This window comes from Opisthocomus hoazin, chromosome 13 (assembly GCF_030867145.1).
Source record: "Opisthocomus hoazin isolate bOpiHoa1 chromosome 13, bOpiHoa1.hap1, whole genome shotgun sequence".
Classification (NCBI taxonomy): domain Eukaryota; kingdom Metazoa; phylum Chordata; class Aves; order Opisthocomiformes; family Opisthocomidae; genus Opisthocomus; species Opisthocomus hoazin.
The window spans coordinates 14,245,859-14,264,002 of record NC_134426.1 but is presented as its reverse complement, the minus strand read 5'-3'; the positions used below and the strand labels follow the sequence as shown (position 1 = coordinate 14,264,002).

Below are 18,144 nucleotides of genomic sequence, written 5' to 3'. Positions count from 1 at the left end.
GGTCAAAGACTGGAACACGTTGCCCAGGGAAGCTGTGGCTGCCTCCTCCCTGGCAGTGTCCAAGGCCAGGTTGCATGGAGCTCTGAGCAACATGGTCTGGTGGAAGATGTCCCTGCTCATGGCAGGGGGGGTTGACACTGGATGATCTTTAAGGTCCCTTCCAACCCAAACCATGCTATGATTCTAAGAAATTTTTTACAATGAGGATGGTGAAACACTGCCCAGAGATGTGGGAGTTGCCCCATCCCTGGAAACGGTTCAAGGCCAGGTTGGACTGGGCTCTGAGCAACCTGATCGAGGTGAAGATGTCCTTGCTCATTGCAGGGAGGTTGGGCTAGAAGACATTTAAGGGTCCCTTCCAACCCAAACTGTTCGATGATTCTATGGTCCTTACTGCTGTAGGAAGTAATTTCTGGTCACCGCAACAGACACCTCCATGTCTATCTGTGCAGGCAGGGTTAAAAATGGAAGACCAGCGGTTTCTCAGAACCACCAGCACTACAAGAAATTAAAAGGCAAGCACAGAGGCTCATTGTTTTATCCAAAATATATAATCACCAAACCAGCTTCTGCAATCAGGACTTTGAGCTCCAAAGTTGATAGAAGTGACCTCAGCAGGCTGGGGTCTCAGGGACATTCTAATCTACAGATCAGAGGTCTCTCGGAAGCCGAGCTGCTGTCCAGTGAGGGCGACATGTGCTCATTTACAGCAAAACGTTATGAACCAGCTAGATTAAAAGGTCATCTTGTTCCAGGCACAGCACTGTTGTGAAAACTGGCCCTGTATAATGTGACTTTTTGGTTTTCTACAGTTCTAGACAACCCTAATGAAAACTGATGGAATTGCTCATTTTTTTGCTGGTGGAATTGCTTGGCCTTTACTGCTAGTGAAGACAATACTGGCACGAGGAGCTGTGTGTATAAACCAGCCAGTGAAGAGGCTGGAAACAGATTTCTAGGAGAGAGATTGTGAGGAGACAGACCCAACTGGAGAGGAGACGGGGCATGGCAGGCTGGCAGGGGGTGGCTGCTTGCGGTGGTGATACATACACTCCCTTCAAATCCAGAAAAACAGCAGAAGAAATAACCCAGGAAAACTGTTAGATCTCAGGATAAATTTACAGAAAAATAAAATCTTGTAAATAGAAGATACGATCCTGAGTTTGCCAAAGCGAAGGCCGGGGGGGTACTCAGCCACGTAGCAAACCCCTGGTGCAAGTCCATCGCTGCCTGATTGCTGGGAGTCATTGCCTCCAGGTAAGATGCCATTTAGGATCCATTTTTCTATTTCTCATTCCTTCAAATATAAAAAATTTCTTCCAATTTCAAGGTCAAAAAACTCCACATGACAAGAAACCAGCATATCAGAGGGCCTCCAAAAGGAGAAAAGATTCAAGTACCAGGTGTCAGCAATTAAAACAGGACATGGAGCTGTCACAAACATCTTTAATGACATGTGCTGTCCTTTGCTCTTGATGGTTCACCATGTGAATGGCAGATTGTTCACCATCTCCCAGAGTTTTTATTAAAGACATTTGTTTCATTGTTTCTGCCTTGGAGAGGGCAATTAAAATGCTTGTAGGGGGATGAGCATACAAACAAGAGAGGACAGCACAGCACTCTCAAACATGTTCAGCCGTTGGAAAATCTTCGTAGTTTTTTTCCCTCCTGCAGACATTTGGACGTGTCATCATCCACTTAGCAATTCCACTCTCAAAATTATCAAAAAATCAACCACTTCCCATTTAAAATTTAACTTGGTTGTAGACAATATTTTGTGAATAAAACGTCAATAAAACCCATGTTATTCAGATACTGTTTGGGAAGAAAAGAAAGCAAGGGTGGGAATAAACATGTGTATTTCTAGTATTTTTGGTTCAAGAAAAGAGAATGCCTTCAGTCAGGTCTCTTGTCTTTATAGAGAACATAATAACAAAACAAAATTTCCTACTAATGCAAGCTGAAGTACGTAACAGAGTTCTCTTTCCAGACAGGAAATTTAAAGATCTCCCTAGGCTCTGGACTAAATCAGTAGTACCTAGAACTGAAACCTTAGTGAAAAACATCACCAGAACACATCAAGTTTTATAGAACTTACCAGCAGAAACATCACGAGCCAAGACGTGGTAGTACTGGAAAGAAAAGAAGCTACTGGACTAGCAAGAGAAGCAATTCCTGAATTATTTACTCATTTTCTCTTACTCCTTACAGGAAGAGTTCTTGGGCAAGGATTTCAGGGTAAGGTTCAAAGGAAACAACTACTCGTGAATGAACTATGCAGAGATTTATATTCCACCAGCTGAAAAAATGGTTGGATTCTCTCATAAATTGTGCTGCAGTACAAAAGGGTTTTGTATTTTGAGCTACAGCTAACCAGAAATAGACACAGCCAAGAAAAAGAGCCCAAAAGCTCCAAAACAACTCTGCCCTTTTATTGTGATGCATATGTTGCTCAATGCCACAAAATCTCTCATTACTTCAGCTGCACAGGGTGACTTACTTGGTGAAATTCCATGCAAAATAGTCTCAGAAGAGCATGTCTAGATTTATTCCCCCTCTGCATTTTCTAAGAGAAACGTGGATTGCTATTACAGTATCACCACAGAAAAAAATGATTGCTATTACGTTCTCTTTCAAGAAATCACTGCGAATGCATTCTTTCAGTGTATTCCCTATATAATATCAACAGAGTATTTTAGGCAGGTGATTATTTGAAAGCTATGGCCACCCTCAGCTTTTTGAAGTGGCTTGGTCTTTACTGCACGAAACTCCAAGAACAGCCCCTGCCACCTGTGTACCAGCTCACCAAGCTCCAACAAAACCCAGGCTTTCAGAAATCAAGAGTAGTGGTTAAACTGAAGAATTAAGAAGATTCTCAGTTGTAGACGAATACGAAGAAACTTCTCCCAGGAACCTAAAGGCAAACAGAAGAAGTGTGGAATGTACCTGGACAACCAAGCAAGATGCCTCAGCAGTAAGAAACTTAAAAAAAAAATTTCAGTGTCTTTTTTTCACTTTTGTGACTGCCTGCAGTTTTGTGCTGTACTTGTTTGCATAGACATGTGCTGGGAAGGTGAGGATCAGGCACACTTTGCAGTGCTTGCCACTTGAGAAGGAGCTGCAAATGTTAAAAACACATGAAAACAATGCTCATCCTATACAGTTTTTTAATGTTCCCAGTGTGTAGGCTGGCTCAGATTTCGTCAGGAAATACTGTTTGTGTCTCTACCATCTTTGAGAAGACTGACACTGAAATAAAACCCAGATGCACACGTTAAGTGATGTGTAGGGCCTCAGCCTTCTGTATAAATTTAATACTAGTTTCAGATCTTAAACCTTCCCCAGCTTCCGCCCCCAAAGATACAGGAAAGGCCTGGTTCTGGGGGAGGGGGTGGAACACTCTGCAATTTCTGTGTTAGAATTACAGTGCTCTTTCCAGTTACATGTAGAACTGGAGGTCAGAGAAGAAGTTAAAAAACAAAGGGCAGGAAAAATGGTAAGATAGGTTAACTCATTTCAGCATCTTCATCAACACAGGTGCCAGATGCTCTTTCAGCTGTGGATCAATTTGAATGTTGCTTAGTTCTTTGATATTGAGGATCATCTCATGGGCTTGGAAGAAAAGCTCTTTCCCCACCGCATCCTCCACCCGCCTGCGCCACTCCATCAGCCTAGGTCTGTCTTCAAAGACATCACAACCAACACCAACAGGCTGCAGAAAAGGGGAGAGAGCAACAGTGAGGCATTAGGCAGTCACTTCTTCACCAAGACAGCAGGCACCAAGTGTAGCTGCAGGTACAGAGAGGGGAAAAATATGAAGAGCTCATAGAGGAGCACTAGGACTGGTTGGGTGTGTTTGTCTGGGGGACACAGAAGCTAGCCTTTATTTTCAAGTCAACTCCTGAGTAACAGAACAGCTGTTATGAGCAGCAGAGCTGACTACCACTTACTGTGAGTGATTTTCAGCTACAGCATTGAAGACGTTATGGGCTGACAGTTCCAGGGACAACTGCACAGCCCGCAGTACGGAGTGTGATGTTATATAGCAAAAATGTTCTATAGCACAAAAATGTTATAGAGCACAAAACGCTAAGCGTTTAACTGAACTGATCTCTTAGTTAACATTATATACCCCCTTCTACTTTCTGCCTGTGCCATTCTCTGGAAAACAATGCTGCAGAGAAGTTGAACTGCTGTTTTTCAGTCTCTGGGATACAAAACTGGGACAAAGAATCACTTCTGGGCTGCAGGATCCAGGCCCTGATGGTCTGGCAGAGAACAACCAGTTTGTAACACTCTTAATTTGATTGCCCCTGTCTGTGATTCAGTCTTGCAACTTCCAGATGTGGCACATGGGCAAGTACCATCTGAAGAAGAATATTCTTGTATGATAAAAATATTTCTATAGGATTTTCTTATTTCATCAGATCTGTCTGCTATCGCCTCTCAATTACACTACCTCCCTCTCTGGAGGTTAAAAATAAAGTCACAATAAAGGATGAAGAGAAAAAGAAGTATTGTTAGAGAAGAGAAACAAAACAGATCTGTTGCAGCCAGCTTTTTGTTCTTTAACTGGTTTTCTGAACCTACTCCCATATTCTACTCATTGTCTTAGACCAGCTCTGCTGAGATACGCCCTCACTCACTCCTCTTTCTAGTGAAGTGTTACCACACGCTGCACCCCTCCATGCCCAGCAGCATCTGTTTTCCCCCTGTGCTGGGACTTCCTTACCACACTCCAGCACTCACTTGCATCAGCTCCACAATGGCCACAAGATCTGCCAGAGAGATCTCACTCCCGACGATAAAAGCCTTGTCCTTCAGAAACCTCTCCTCAAATTGCTTCAGGGAAGTGGATAGCCCTTCCATAACCTCCTGGAGCTTCTCGGAGGGCAGTGGCTGCCCTGTGAAGAGGGGAATCAGCACCTGGAGAGAAGGGACTTCAGAGTACAGTCGGCCATTTCTCACAGATCTGGTAGTAGTCATTTAAGTTACACCCTATGAACTACTCATGATCATCAGTGATCCTGCAGCAAAGCCACAGCAGTGGATGATGCTAAAGCTTCATGGCCTGCTGCAGCTCAATGTAGCTCATGGGCAGAGAGCACACAAGCAGTCCTAAGCAGCTGATCTGCCATGCTAGCCAATGGGCAGCAACGCACAGAACGAAGCCAAGGATTCAGCTTGTTCTGTGCCTGGCAGTTGTGCCCTCCCACTCCACCTCGGTAGGTTACAAAACAGGCAACAGCTCCAAGGAAGACAGATCTCTCCCATGCACCAGTACAGGCTTAGGGCGGACCTGCTGGAGAGCAGCTCTGTGGAGAGGGACCTGGGTGTCCTGGTGGATGACAAGTTGACCATGAGCCAGCAATGTGCCCTGGTTGCCAAGAAGGCCAATGGGATCGTGAGGTGCACTAGGAAGAGTGTGGCCAGCAGGTCGAGGGAGGTTCTCCTCCCCCTTTACTCTGCCCTAGTGAGGCCTCATCTGCAGTGCTGTGTCCAGTTCTGGGCTCCCCAGTTCAAGAAAGATGAGGAGCTACTGGAGAGAGTCCAATGGAGGGCTACGAGGATGATGAGGGGACTGGAACATCTCTCCTATGAGGAGAGGCTGAGGGAACTGGGCTTGTTTAGCCTGGAGAAGGCTGAGAGAGGACCTTCTAAATGCCTACAAATATCTTAAGGGTGGGTGTCAGGAGGACGGGGCCAAACTCTTTTCAGTGGTGCCCAGCAACAGGACAAGGGGCAACGGGCACAAACTGAAGCAAAGGAAGTTCCGTCTGAACATGAGGAAGAACTTCTTCACTCTGAGGGTGATGGAGCACTGGAACAGGTTGCCCAGGGAGGTTGTGGAGTCTCCTTCTCTGGAGATATTCAAGACCCACCTGGATGAGGCCCTGTGCAACCTGCTGTAGGAGACCCTGCTTTGGCAGGGGGGTTGGACTAGATGACCCACAGAGGTCCCTTCCAACCCCGAACATTCTGTGATTCTGTGAGTCACTCCTCCTGTGTCCTGCTTTTCAACAACCTGCCAAGGCAGGTCAGCAGGCTGCCTGCCCAACAGCCACCCCTGCCACCCAGCCTGTTGTGTAACCGGGTGCTGGAGGCAGGCAGGCAGGCAGCTGCCTGTCCTGCAGCGTGATGGAAAGGAGGGCACGCTGGTGGCTGTGGCAGAGAGTGTAGGAGGGCCTGGAATGCATCAGCACGGGCTGGAGAGGCATGAAATGGCTTCCTCTGTGTGGCAGCAGCCTGCGAGGCTGGGAGTGGGCAAGTGCCACTTCTACACCAGCCTTTCTGTGGCCTCCCAAGCATCATTCTTTAGAAATTTTTCCAGAGCAATCATGTAAGTGCAGTCCTTGTCTCTGCGGACTTGTCGTCACAGGGAGTAGCTGCCTTTCCATGAGATTTGTCACCATTCAGAGAGGTGTACGCACTGTTGGAGCCTGCAGTATTTCACAACCATGGTGCCTCCATCTACCACAGCTACAGAAACACAGTTTAATTAGAGAAGCAAAATTCGAGATACAAATTTCCATTGGTGGGAGTGGACTGAATTTCTACTTACTGCTAGTATATTCAACTATTCAAGCTGGGATTGCTTAATCAAAGCCAGGATTTTTGTCAAATACATGTGGAATCTATTTCATCAGAAAATTCATGGCCAGTTCTCTTCCTAAGTGGTTCCAATTATGCATGATGGGATCTCTGGGTGCAACCACTTGAAACCGGATCTTCGTCCTTTTCTGTATATTGGGGCAGTCTATCTTCTCCCATGCCTAGCTAATACGCCTTCTGTTACATGGTGGCTTTATATGTTTCCCTTTTTTCAATTATTCTGAGGACCTTTTCTGTATCTAGGTTATCTAATCAGCAGCAGCAGTTAGTTGGATTTCTTTCCCTTGGAGCACTGCAATAACAGCCTGCAGAGACTGGAAGGAACTGCTTCTTGCATGAATCTGACTCATATTTGAGTTGCTTCTCTGTATTCTCTAGCCAAAATTCAAATGTCAATAAATTAAACAGCTAATTGAGTCCTGATACGTTTTGTTAGGCACAAACAAGGGCAAACTTTACACAGCAAGAGAGAAGTTCTTACCTGTTTACTGGCAACCCTGTTTTAATCTGAAATTCCATACCACAGTTGTATTTGCAGGGCTGTATTTGCACCTGGGCCTCTCTAAGGATAGTTGCATTAACTGTCTGGTGAGTTGGCTGGGAATGGGTGTCCAGCAGAATCATCTGATACTAAATGATCTTCTGCCTCGGGGTGATTCTGTTCATTTTGCTTAAATGTAAATTGATATTTTCTCCTCAGTAAAGAAATTCTGCCATTCTCCCTGTGTCTCTGTTCTGCCTGTCCCTGAGCCCATTTCAGAGAAATACCGAAGTGTGCTGGAAGCAGAAGGCTCCTTCTGGATTTCCACCCTGATGGGGCTGCAGGGACTTGTATGAAGAATTTAAGCCTCTCTGCTTCCAGCAACGCAGCACACGCTTGCCAAAGAAGCAAAATTTCTGCCTGTGTGCACACTCTGCACAGCTGTGCAGTCATGGGAGGCCCTTGGAGGCGATATCCAATCTGTTACATATTGATTCGCAAATCCAGGCAACAGAAGTCTGTTGGGCTTTGAGACCTTCTGTACCAGACCTACTTTAAGGAAAAAAACAAAATGACCAAAGCTGCTTTTGCCAGATCCTGACGTTGAGCAGTTAGGAACAGCTCTCTCTCTGACAGCTCCTCTCTGCTAGGAATGGCCTAGGTTTGTTCTTTCGGAGTGACAAATCATTTCCAAATTGAGGCTGTTCAGATGTTCAGTATTCTGCCAGGAAAACATCACTTTCCTCGCAATTTAATATTCAGTCTCCTTACCTTGATCCACATGGTCTTGGGAGCATTAGCCCGGATATTAGCATGATGCCATGAGAGGTATTCGTCTACCTGGGCCCGTTTCTGTATGTCTGATGGGTACCAGTGGTCGGGAGTGTTGTACTTTCGACTCAGATACAGCAGAATGGCAGTGCTGCTCAGACATTAAGAGGGAGACAAGAAAGTGAACAGGGAGTTACGATGCAGAGTGCTTTCACCTAAGCTCCTCCTCCTGCCCCTTCTGAACTCGCTGCTTCCACTAAAAAGCATTCAGATCAGGGTTTCTGATGGTGTCTAGGGACCTTATACAGGCATCTAATTCATGCTGACATCAGAGATGGCACTTAATCACCTTAGTTCCCATGAAAACTTTAACATGCTAGAAAATCACAGCACTGTTGCACTGTGCAGAGTACTGCTGGACAGCACTGGGGTAAACAATAAACTTCCATAATCACCTATCAGCAATGTTAACCCCACCTATTTTTCAAGCGTTCTGACCCACCTCTCTGAGATATATGCATGTTTATGTGCTTGTATACTAAATTAAACCCTCTAATGGGGTATGTTGCCTTTTCATCAGATCTCTCTCTAGCCTGCAGCTTCCACTGAAGTCAGTGGAAATCCCAGCAAGGAGAGCCTACAGAATCTTTTTGTGTTCATCCAGTTGTTTATCCTTTCACTAACTGGCAGCAGAAGTCAGCTGGAAAAACATCTTAGTCATCTGCAACAATATGTAGGCTGTTACTACAAAAAGAGATGCCACAGAAAATCCTGTGCTGACAAAATGGAGGAAAATGCAGACCCTCCTGCTATGCTGATACTATTATAGCTCAATTATTTCAGTACCATTAACCAGTCTCCATATTAATCTTATAATGTAAACCCTGAATTTTATCTCTATTGGTGTTCACTTGGCCTTTATGATTAATTCAGATAAACAGAATTTTTTGCTAAGGTAAAAGAGACTTTTTATTCCCTAGGGTAAAAGGGACTTTTCTAAGCTTTACACATTTCCCAGAAACGTTTGTAATCCCATTTTGAGGTAAGTGCATTCAGGGTAACATCAAGAAGTTAAGTCAGCTGATTTGTTTACATTCTGAAAGATAATCGAACAGAAAATGGAAACAGAGCAAATGAGGTTATACTATTAAAAACAACCAACATGTTCATAAATTTTGTGATCCTTAATTATTCAGCGAGAATGACATCTCCTAAATGCTGCGCAGATTACTGGTACCCACGGAAGTCTAAGCACTGAGTTCTTACCATTCTGCTAGGGTGAAATCTCCGTCCTTTAGTGCTGGTACTTTCTTCAAGAGGCTGACTTTACCAGCTCCTTCACTATTTGATGGCCCTAAGAACATGAACAGACAAGTCAGAGTTTAGAAGTGTATCTGCCAGTGAATCATAAATTAAATACTTGGAGCCAACTGGACAATCAGTGAACTGTGTTAGGTGTTCCCTATATGGTCATATTTCACAATTAAAAGGTAATGAAATTCAAGAGTTGGTGTAAAAGCTATCTGAAGAGGGCAGTTGGCTCAGCCCTGGCATGTGGCACAGAGCAGTTCGTATTTCTGTACAGGAATTCTGTAGCTTGACTCAGATACCAGCAATACTTACAAAAACTTACTGAAAATCACTCCACAGGAGGCATTTAGATACCAGGCTGAAGGTGCTGGTGTTGAAAACACTATTGCAGGTAACTAGGAACAGCTAACTGACTTGAGAACAGTGTGTCCTACAGCTTTAGAGACAGTGCGGGGAAAAGACAGAAGTTACGATGAAGACAACTGAGCACCTAAAAAATACTTGATATCTGCCAAGGAAGCAGGGTCTGGAAAAGTTGAGTTTGCAAGCATAGCATCCTATGGAGGGCAGATGGTTGCTACTCCTGCTCCCGTTCCCACAGGCAACACCAAAACAAAGTCATTTTCCTGAAGTTTGTAAATGCGGCTGACTAACTAGGATGGAGTCATGATGGAAAACAACTGAAAAGCCTTGTGCTCACAGAGATCACTGCAGTGGCTAATTAATCAAAGAGAACCCGGCTGGCTTACAGACACACGGAGCAAAACCTTTTTCCTGTTTGTTTGTCTCTGAAGAGCAGAGGAAATTGAGCATTTACAAAGAAAGCAAATGCTGTCAACAGAGCTGATGCCTCAGAAGACACGCAGATGAAGATGTTTCCAGAGTTTTTGCTGGGACAGGAAAAACGTGAATGCCAGCAATACAACAGCAGGCCCACAAAACAACTCTCTCTGCCACAGTGGGAATTGGCTAGGGGCAGGGAAGCTCCAACACCTCTGCCCTGTGTGACTCCTGGCTCTGTATGTCAACCTACCTCTGTCAAGAAAATGTAGGAGGAAGCCACCATCCCACAAGAGTTTAAACTCCACAGTCCCTTGGAGTTTGGAGGCATTAATGGCTGACTATCTAATCTGGTTTTTGGTTTCCCACTGCAGGCAGTGCGATTGCCAGTCAGCAGTTAAATGCCAAGGAATTGTAGAAAAGTCCGGGAACACCTATGTAAGAAAAGGTGCGAGGAGTTTGTTCGCTTTGCTTGTTATAAGTGTTCTCTAGAACGAGACATGACATTTAGGGTGCAAATCCTGATCAAATCAGCATGACCAGCACGAGGTCTTGTACAAAAATCCCTTTGTTAAAAAAAAAATGAGGGCCGTTAACTAACAGACAGTGATCTACACCCCCAAGAACTATTTGCCCCCATTCAGGAGGCAGCCGCAGTGTCTGCTTTACCAGACAAAATTGCAGCAGGAAACAGTTTCCAAGAAAAAAAAAAAACGGCCTTTGGACTATCAAGTTTATTTGCAGTTGGCTTTGGGAAGGAGTGGGAGAAAGGAAGGTTGCTGCATTACAGATTACAGACTACTTTCCCAATATTCATTTCACACAAGACAAATCGAGCAGACCACCCTGTTCTCCTTCCTAGCTGACCAGCCTCTACCTTATTTTTTCTTTGACAAGTGCTTTTTTAAAATTCCGGTGTAAGTATCTCCATTGGAGACTAAGATTCACATCCATCTGCCGTCTGAAGGGATTCCAACCCACGTCTCCCATCTCCCTGGGAAATGTCTCTTGCTGCCTGCGGTGATGGTGGCCTCCAGATTAGCTGGGCAAGCGGTTCCACATGCACAGCAGAACCAGGCAGCATTGTCAGGAGAGGCAGGAAGAAAGGGCTTCTTAAGAGTAAGAGCCAGACAGAAAGTGCAAATTAAGCCTAATAATTGAGAAACTTGAATATAAAAATAAAAAATCCCCAAAAATCAAGCCAGCAGGCAAAGTACAAGGACAAGGTGCCTTACGCCCATGGTTTATATAATAAAAACAGTGAGGCAAATTTGTGTAAATCTCCTGTCATGCAAGGAGTTGCTCTGGGAAGGTGCTTGGTTCTGTGCTTTTAGAAGGACTCCAAAGGCCAGCGGTCATCATACATTCAGACCTGGTGAGACCTGCAGAGTTCAGGCGGTCCTTGGAAAGACAGCAGAAAAGTTTCAAGTCAATAGCACTTACAACTAATGAGCAGTCAATTCTCAGACCTAGCTGTCTGGTTGTTCTGCTGTCTGTCTTTACTGTCCAAGGCAACCGAGAAACAACAATATGAGAAGAAAGCAGTGGGTGAGGGCAGCCTCAACCAGATTTCAGCCTGCTTTCACCGTGCAGGAGTCCTAGCAGGAATACTGACCTTACTAGTCCCCTGATGGGACGAACGTGTCATTACAACAGGCTGGACAGTAGGTCAGTGTCTATTACGCAGCCCAGGGAGTGCACCTTATGTGCTTTGGCACGTACAGACATAAAAGGCCTGTGCCAAGACCCTGCCACTGCACTGCAAACTGGTAAAAGCCTTGGTGTGAACACTAACTCCAGGCTGCTTCACTGTGACCGACTGCTTATTGTATTAGAGACCAATATTTGTATTTGCCATTTAGCAGAGTTTAAGCCTGTGCCTCTCTTCCAGCCAGCAGAGCCAGCCCTTTTGTTTAGAGGTATTAGGTGGCCCATCTTTATCATTCCTGTGACGTTGACTTGAGTTACTGTGCTGTTTAACATCAGTTGCATTTGGTGTAATTAGTTCTTGTTGTCCCCCAAGGATATATATGCACACACACTGTATGTATCGGTGGGCTTTGAGGAGTAACTTTAATAAGAGGAGTACACACTTTCAAAAAGCAGGGTAGGCTGTACACAGGAGCAATTCTTACGTGTAAGTCATAGTGTAGGGAAGGAGATATACCGGTGGGTAAAAAGAACGGTGGACAAGATTTTACAGGAGGAAAAAAAAAAACAACCAGTCTATTTGCCAATCATGTCCCTGCCTAATCGTCTCCTCAGCCAAGGATTTCCAAGTACCATGCTTTGCCTGAGGCAAATGTAACAATTAACTAGGAAAACGCAATATGAAAATTGACAATAGTCACCTTCTACCGTTGGACAAGTCTGAGCAGCTGAGTGTTTCTGCTACGTACACCACTCCCAGCAGCTCCTCGGCTGTCACTGTGACTAACCTGCTAGAAATGGCTGGAGGAACATTCCTTGGGGGTCCACAAAAATAGATGCAGCACAGCTATGAGACCTCTCTGGGAATAAGAGCTGCACGGCCAGACCACTGTACTCAGGCCCCTCGGCAGAGCGCGTGTTTAAACTCACCCCGGTTACCGAGCAGCCAGTCCTTCCCTCCCAACGGCCACGCACAGCTTCCAGGGGCTGGGAGCGGAGTCAGCTCCCCAGTGCCAGTCTGGGCAGGCGGGCGCTGTGTCCCGCTCCGGACCCCGCCGCGGGGGGACACCCGTGTGAGACCGCACACAGGCCGGCTCCGCGCTCCGCACCTCTCACAACCGGTGATCTCCCACTACCAACCCCGCCGGCTGCGCGATGCCGCCCCGGAGCGACGAGCCCCTCCGCCCAGAGCTGCGGGCCCGGGCCCAGCGCGGCGCCCGGGGGCTCAGCCCGGCCCCCGCCCGCCGATCGCGTTGTAGCGCCGTGTGCCGTCCGGAGCGGGCCCAGCCCCACAGGACGGGGGGTGGCCGGCGCCCGCCGCGGGGGACCGTCGCTCCCCTCCCTCCCTCCCTCCCCTCACCTGCGCGGGGCTGCTCCGCGCCGCTCCCCGCCGCCGGCTTCTTCCCCAGCACCGAGTCTGCCAAGAGCCAAAAGAGGGGCGGTGAGCCCGCGGCCCCGGTGGGCTGCGGCCCGCCCCGGCCCCGCCGCCCGCCACCGCCTGCGGGGCAGCTCGGCGGGCGGCCGTGCCCGTCCCACCTTTGAAGAGCTCCACGTGCTTGAACTCGAAGGGGATGTTGTTGCTGCGGGCGAAGATGTAGATGGAGCGGCAGGGCTGCGAGAGCAGGTCCAGGTACAGCTCCAGCCCCATCCCGCCGCCCGCCCCAGCCCGCGGGGCGCCTGCCGCGGCCGCCCGGAGCCGCCCCGCGCGGGGGCCGAGCCGTGCGCGGCGGGAGGTGCCCGCCCCCGGGCCGCGCCGGGTGGCGGGGGGGGGCTCGGAGAGGGGCTGCGGCCTCCCCTGGTGCGAGGGGCAGGCGGGGAGCGGGGAGGGCCGCGGGGCGAGGGTGTCCTGCGGGGCGGGGGCGGGAAAAGGCCGGGGGACCCCGGCAGAGCCTTCCTCGGCAGCGGGGCGCAGCCGGAGCCCGGTGGGGACGGGGCTCTGAACACAGGTGACCGCCGAGCCGCGGTCGATCAGCACCCGCGAAGGCCAGGCGGCGCGGGGCCCGAGGGAGCAGGGCTGTGCTCCCCTCCACAGCCGTGGCTGGCTTGGCCACCAGCGCTCACCTGCAGCGTCCCGCCACGGCTTCGTCCCCGCCCGGACACGCCACGCTGCAAGTGGGGCCCTCGCACCACACCACTAAGGCAGCATTTACCTTGCAGCACTAGATCCGAGTCCGGTTTTCAGTTCAGAAGATAGTTCTTTGGTCAGGCGGTCTCTGCCCGGCGCTGCGAGGTGACGCCTGAATGGCAGGGAAGCGTGGAGGACTCCTCTGCGGGCGTCACCTCTGCATGCTCACGCTCAGATGCCTTTCCTCACTGCCTGGTACTTGTCATTTCAGATTTCCACACAAGCAGAGGAGAACTAAGGAAGTTCAGACTGAATTCAGGCCCTCGCACAGAGCCCGCCGCATTCCACAGCTGTGTGATTCGGGGAAGGTGACGTGCTGGTTGAGGATGGAGACTTCTGGGACTCTGGAAGATAGAGAGGCTGAACCCCTCAGAGCAAAGTCACCCCCAGTCAAACCCACCTTGGCTCATCTGACACCTTTTTGTCAGTGCTGTGCCTGAGAGCTCGTATGTCACACACAAATCCTTGGAAAGAGCCGCAGGAACATCGGGGAGAGGGAACTGGAGGGTCAGTTGCTCTTTTACTTGTGTAAAAGATCATTATAAAGGGTGGTGAAAGGCTTGGATACTGAGCCGGGACCTCGTTGACTGGATGAATTACAAACTGGAACACTTTCAGGTGCTTCCCTTTATGCCACTTCGCCAAGACTTCAGCTCTGAGAACTCCTTAGGAATGGGGCTTACTGTTGGACTGGTCAGTCTGCCAGATTCTGGTGAGCAAGCTGCATCTGAGCATGAAGTATTGAGTTCGCTGCACCACGCACCTATTTTCAGAGTCACTGTTCAGATTTAGAAACAGCATGACAAGGTTTTTTCAGGTTTCTTGGCCAGCATAGGGAGAGGGGCTGAGTACACACACGCTTCAGCTCCCCGGCAGTACAGTTTAGCCTCTACGGCACCTGCACACAGCACCAGCATGCCAGAGATGAAGGCTCATAGAGTACTGTGGCAGGTGCTTGAGTTCCTGTCAAACTCCTTCAGGGCAATGAAATCTTAAATGTTAAGGGAGTGGGGAACAGGAGCCTGAATGTGGTTCTGCACAGGTAATGCCCCGAGAGATGTTTGTGCTTTAAAATGGTTCCACATCCTTACTCTGAGATATCACTGAGAAGAGTTCATTGATCTCAGCAGCAAGAGGGCAGCAAGATTAGCAGCGTGAGTTCGCTTTGTTCCTTTATTTATGGCTCAGTTGATCCATAAGTCCTACCTGGACTTCAAAGGTCTGTTCACTGGTCTCCTGGAAATGTTCCTTCCTTCAGTTTTTCTCCAGTTTGCTGACTGCACTACACAGGCCACACAACCAAAGTGATCTTTTTATCTGGTTGTGTTACGTGGCATTTGATTGCGTTACTCCTGGCTCTAGGCTAGTGCTTCTAGCGCTGTATTTCACTTGGCTCCGTCGCCCAAAGGTCGTTTTTCCTCCCTGTACTTTCTCCATCAGCTTTTTGAAAACAGGAACAACACAGAGAAAAACGCAGTAAGTTTTGAAGTTTATTTCTTAATTGTTTAGAAAAGGTCTCATGATATGTATATGTTTTTTAAACGTTCCTCCCATTTTGTGTATTCCAGCTTCATTTTATTCTAGCGATCACAGGCTCTTGCCTATTTCCAAATAGCCCCTGGCAAGAATTGAGGAAACTGAACCAGAACAGCGCATTAAACTGTCCCTGGAGGTGCAACCGCTCTCCGTATTCAGGTGAAAGGGGAGTGGACACCAAACAGACCTTGCACTGAGGCAGGCAAAACTCTTGCACAACCTGTTGGGCTTTGGCAGGCAGCTCGTGGGGCTCTCAACGTAGAAGCTGGAACCAGCCAAGATCAAACTGCACAAATTAACAAAATGGAGGAGGTTAAGGGACAGCAAAAGACAAAGTACAAGGACAAGATGCCTTATCTCCACTATTTAGAGTGAAAAAGCAAGCAAGGCAGATTTATCTGTCGTACAACTCTATTGCCATTCAAGGAGTTGCTCTGGAGTGTTCCATCCTGCATGCACAGAAGGGCCCAAAATGCCACTGCTCACTGCACACACAACTTCACTGGGAGAGTGGACCTACAATTCAAGGTGGGCTTACAGCAGAGAAGACTGTGGGGAAAACAATTTAGAATCTCCTCCCGTCACCACGACCGTGCTGGAGCGAGGCGGTAGCTGATGAGTAGTGTGTTTATCCTCTGTGACACCAGCAGCAGAGGACCAGCAGGCAAGGAGCTCTGAACAAAGTTCCAACTTCTTGTTGAAGGCAGCTGTCTTTGCAAGAGCACACAATGGGTGATGTTTAATGAAATTGTGCCTTACTCAAAGCAGAAAATTGGCTTAAGACTCTCTTACATGGAGCTCTTGTGCTGCAAGTATTGTAAATAAGAAAAAAAAGGCACTTTGTTTGTTTTGGCTCAGGCAACGGTTTTGCATGCACAGCAGCCCTATCTCGAGATTCTGCAGGGAGATGTGTATCGAGAAGGGCTCTGCTACCAAGCCCAGCTTGAGGTCTGCCATGATTAGCAGTCTACAGATTAGGCTCTTGGTTTTGATTGTTGCTCTGCTCTGCTTCTACTTGAACAGAAACTGCGTGAGGAATTTATTGTGCTGGTAGAAAGAGATTTGCTCTCTACAAAAAAGGGAGAAGTTGGAGGTCAGGAATCTGGAAGTTAGGCAAAGTACAAGCGTGCTACCGGGAGAGCGTGCAGCAAGACTGGGCAGCTTCCATGAGGCAGCAGAGAAGGACCAGGTTTGTTCCAGTGGTGCGCAGAAGCCCCGCTGGCGGCTGCGGTAAGCTGCAGGTTACAGAGCAAAGGAAGTGGTTGGCAGTACCGTGTAAACAGGCCATTTTCTTTAGGCTTAGCACCGCAGGCAAGCTGCTACAGCAGAGCAGCCATGCAGCACCTGCAGGGCTTGCGCTCAGGCACCAACCATGCAAGTGCTCTCAGGGCGACAAGAAAGCTGCCATCACCGACTCGAGTGCACTAGGCTCTCCTCAGCAAATTTAACAATAAAAAGATCAGGTAAGAAGACAAATATCCTCTGCCTGTGTCAGCACTGAAACTGAAAGAGTTTTGGGGCAAATCTGCTTTTTCAGCGGTGACATTTAGGATTTCCTGCAGGTTGGAACAATGAAAAGTAAAAGGGACCGGCCTGCTTGGCTGCTTTAGGTCAGCCCGCAGGGACATGCGTTGCAAGCTGCAGTTCATGGTGCCCTTTTCAACTAAAGGGCAGGTTTACTCAGGAAACACACACAGATGAGGCTTCTGCCTCATTCCCCAAAAGCAGCAGGTCCAGCTGAAAGGATGTGTGAGACTGACTGGTTTGAGCAGCTGCTTTCACCTTTTCTGAGCACTGTAGTAACTTGACTTGCGTTAAGCTGACTGACATCTCACACCCAGCATACTATGCAGCCCTCTCTGTGGCTGGTATCGGCAGCCAGCAGAGACAAACAGACTTCCAGATACAACCAGAGGGAAAAAAATAGTTCTGCAAACTGGAACCCTCCTTATGGCGCGTACCTGGAAATGGAAGGTCACAGGGACGGGAGGATGGGAAGGCAGGAGGGGTACAAAGGGACACAGGCGAGAGGCTGCGAAGGGTGCTGCACAGATGGGGAGGAGGAATCAGTGGCCACTTCCTTCCAAATCCTGTTTACAAATCCAAACAGAGCTACAACACGTGGCAAGTGTAACCATTAACTTTACTGGAGAATCTGATGCCACAGAAGAGTAGTGGAACTTTTGCTGTGTTTGAGGCATTACTCAGCTTGCACGCTGTGCGCTCGCGCCAGGGCTGGCCAGCACAGCTCCCTCCGCCACCAGTGCTGGCCCAGCCATGGCAGCACTCATCAGTGGAGAGAGCCTGGCTCGAACGGCTTCCACCGAGCTGACAAAGCCACTCTGGGGAAAGGACAAGAGCACCGATGCAGTCTGCAGAGGGAGACCGTGTGGTCGGCAGTGCCTTCACCTAGAAAAGCAGCTTTTCTCAGCTGTGCAGGCTGTTCTTCGTAAAGTACAGCATGAGCCTACGGTTGAGGATCTTTATTAATGGGACTAACCCCATCCATCCCAGGAGCGGGGGATCTCACTTGGGTGCCTGTGCAGCCCCCTGCCCCGAGGCGCTGGGTGCCTTTGCTCCAGCTGTGACACAGCAGCCTCTGGTGCGCCAGGAGCCCTGGCAGGGTCCCCACCAAGGGCTGCGTCCTGACCCGTCTCTTTACTTAAGAGCAAAAATCTTCCAAGTGAGTGTGTTGCAAAAGGAAAAATCATTGAAAATGGCTTTCACTCTTTCAGACAGATCTGCTCTGCCATACCCTCGGGAGACCTTTGCCCCTCCTATGGTGCTGTGACCCAGAGAACTCAGACTATGGATGGAAAGGGCAGTTCTGACTGGCCCCAGTTTCCACACGGATCAAATCGCCTCTGCCCTCAAGCAG

At 48.4% G+C, this 18,144-nt stretch overlaps 1 protein-coding gene across 1 annotated transcript; it reads right to left on the bottom strand.

Moving 5' to 3' along the window:
- Nucleotides 1-2,411: 2,411 nt before the first annotated feature.
- Nucleotides 2,412-13,310, bottom strand: LOC104328236 (glutathione S-transferase theta-1). The gene is made up of 6 exons (XM_075434497.1): nt 13,142-13,310; nt 12,966-13,022; nt 9,131-9,218; nt 7,865-8,015; nt 4,750-4,926; nt 2,412-3,712 (listed from the first exon to the last, which is right to left on the bottom strand). Exons 1-6 carry the CDS (start codon nt 13,251-13,253, stop codon nt 3,512-3,514), a joined length of 786 nt encoding a protein of 261 aa, XP_075290612.1. The 5' UTR covers nt 13,254-13,310; the 3' UTR covers nt 2,412-3,511.
- Nucleotides 13,311-18,144: the final 4,834 nt, after the last annotated feature.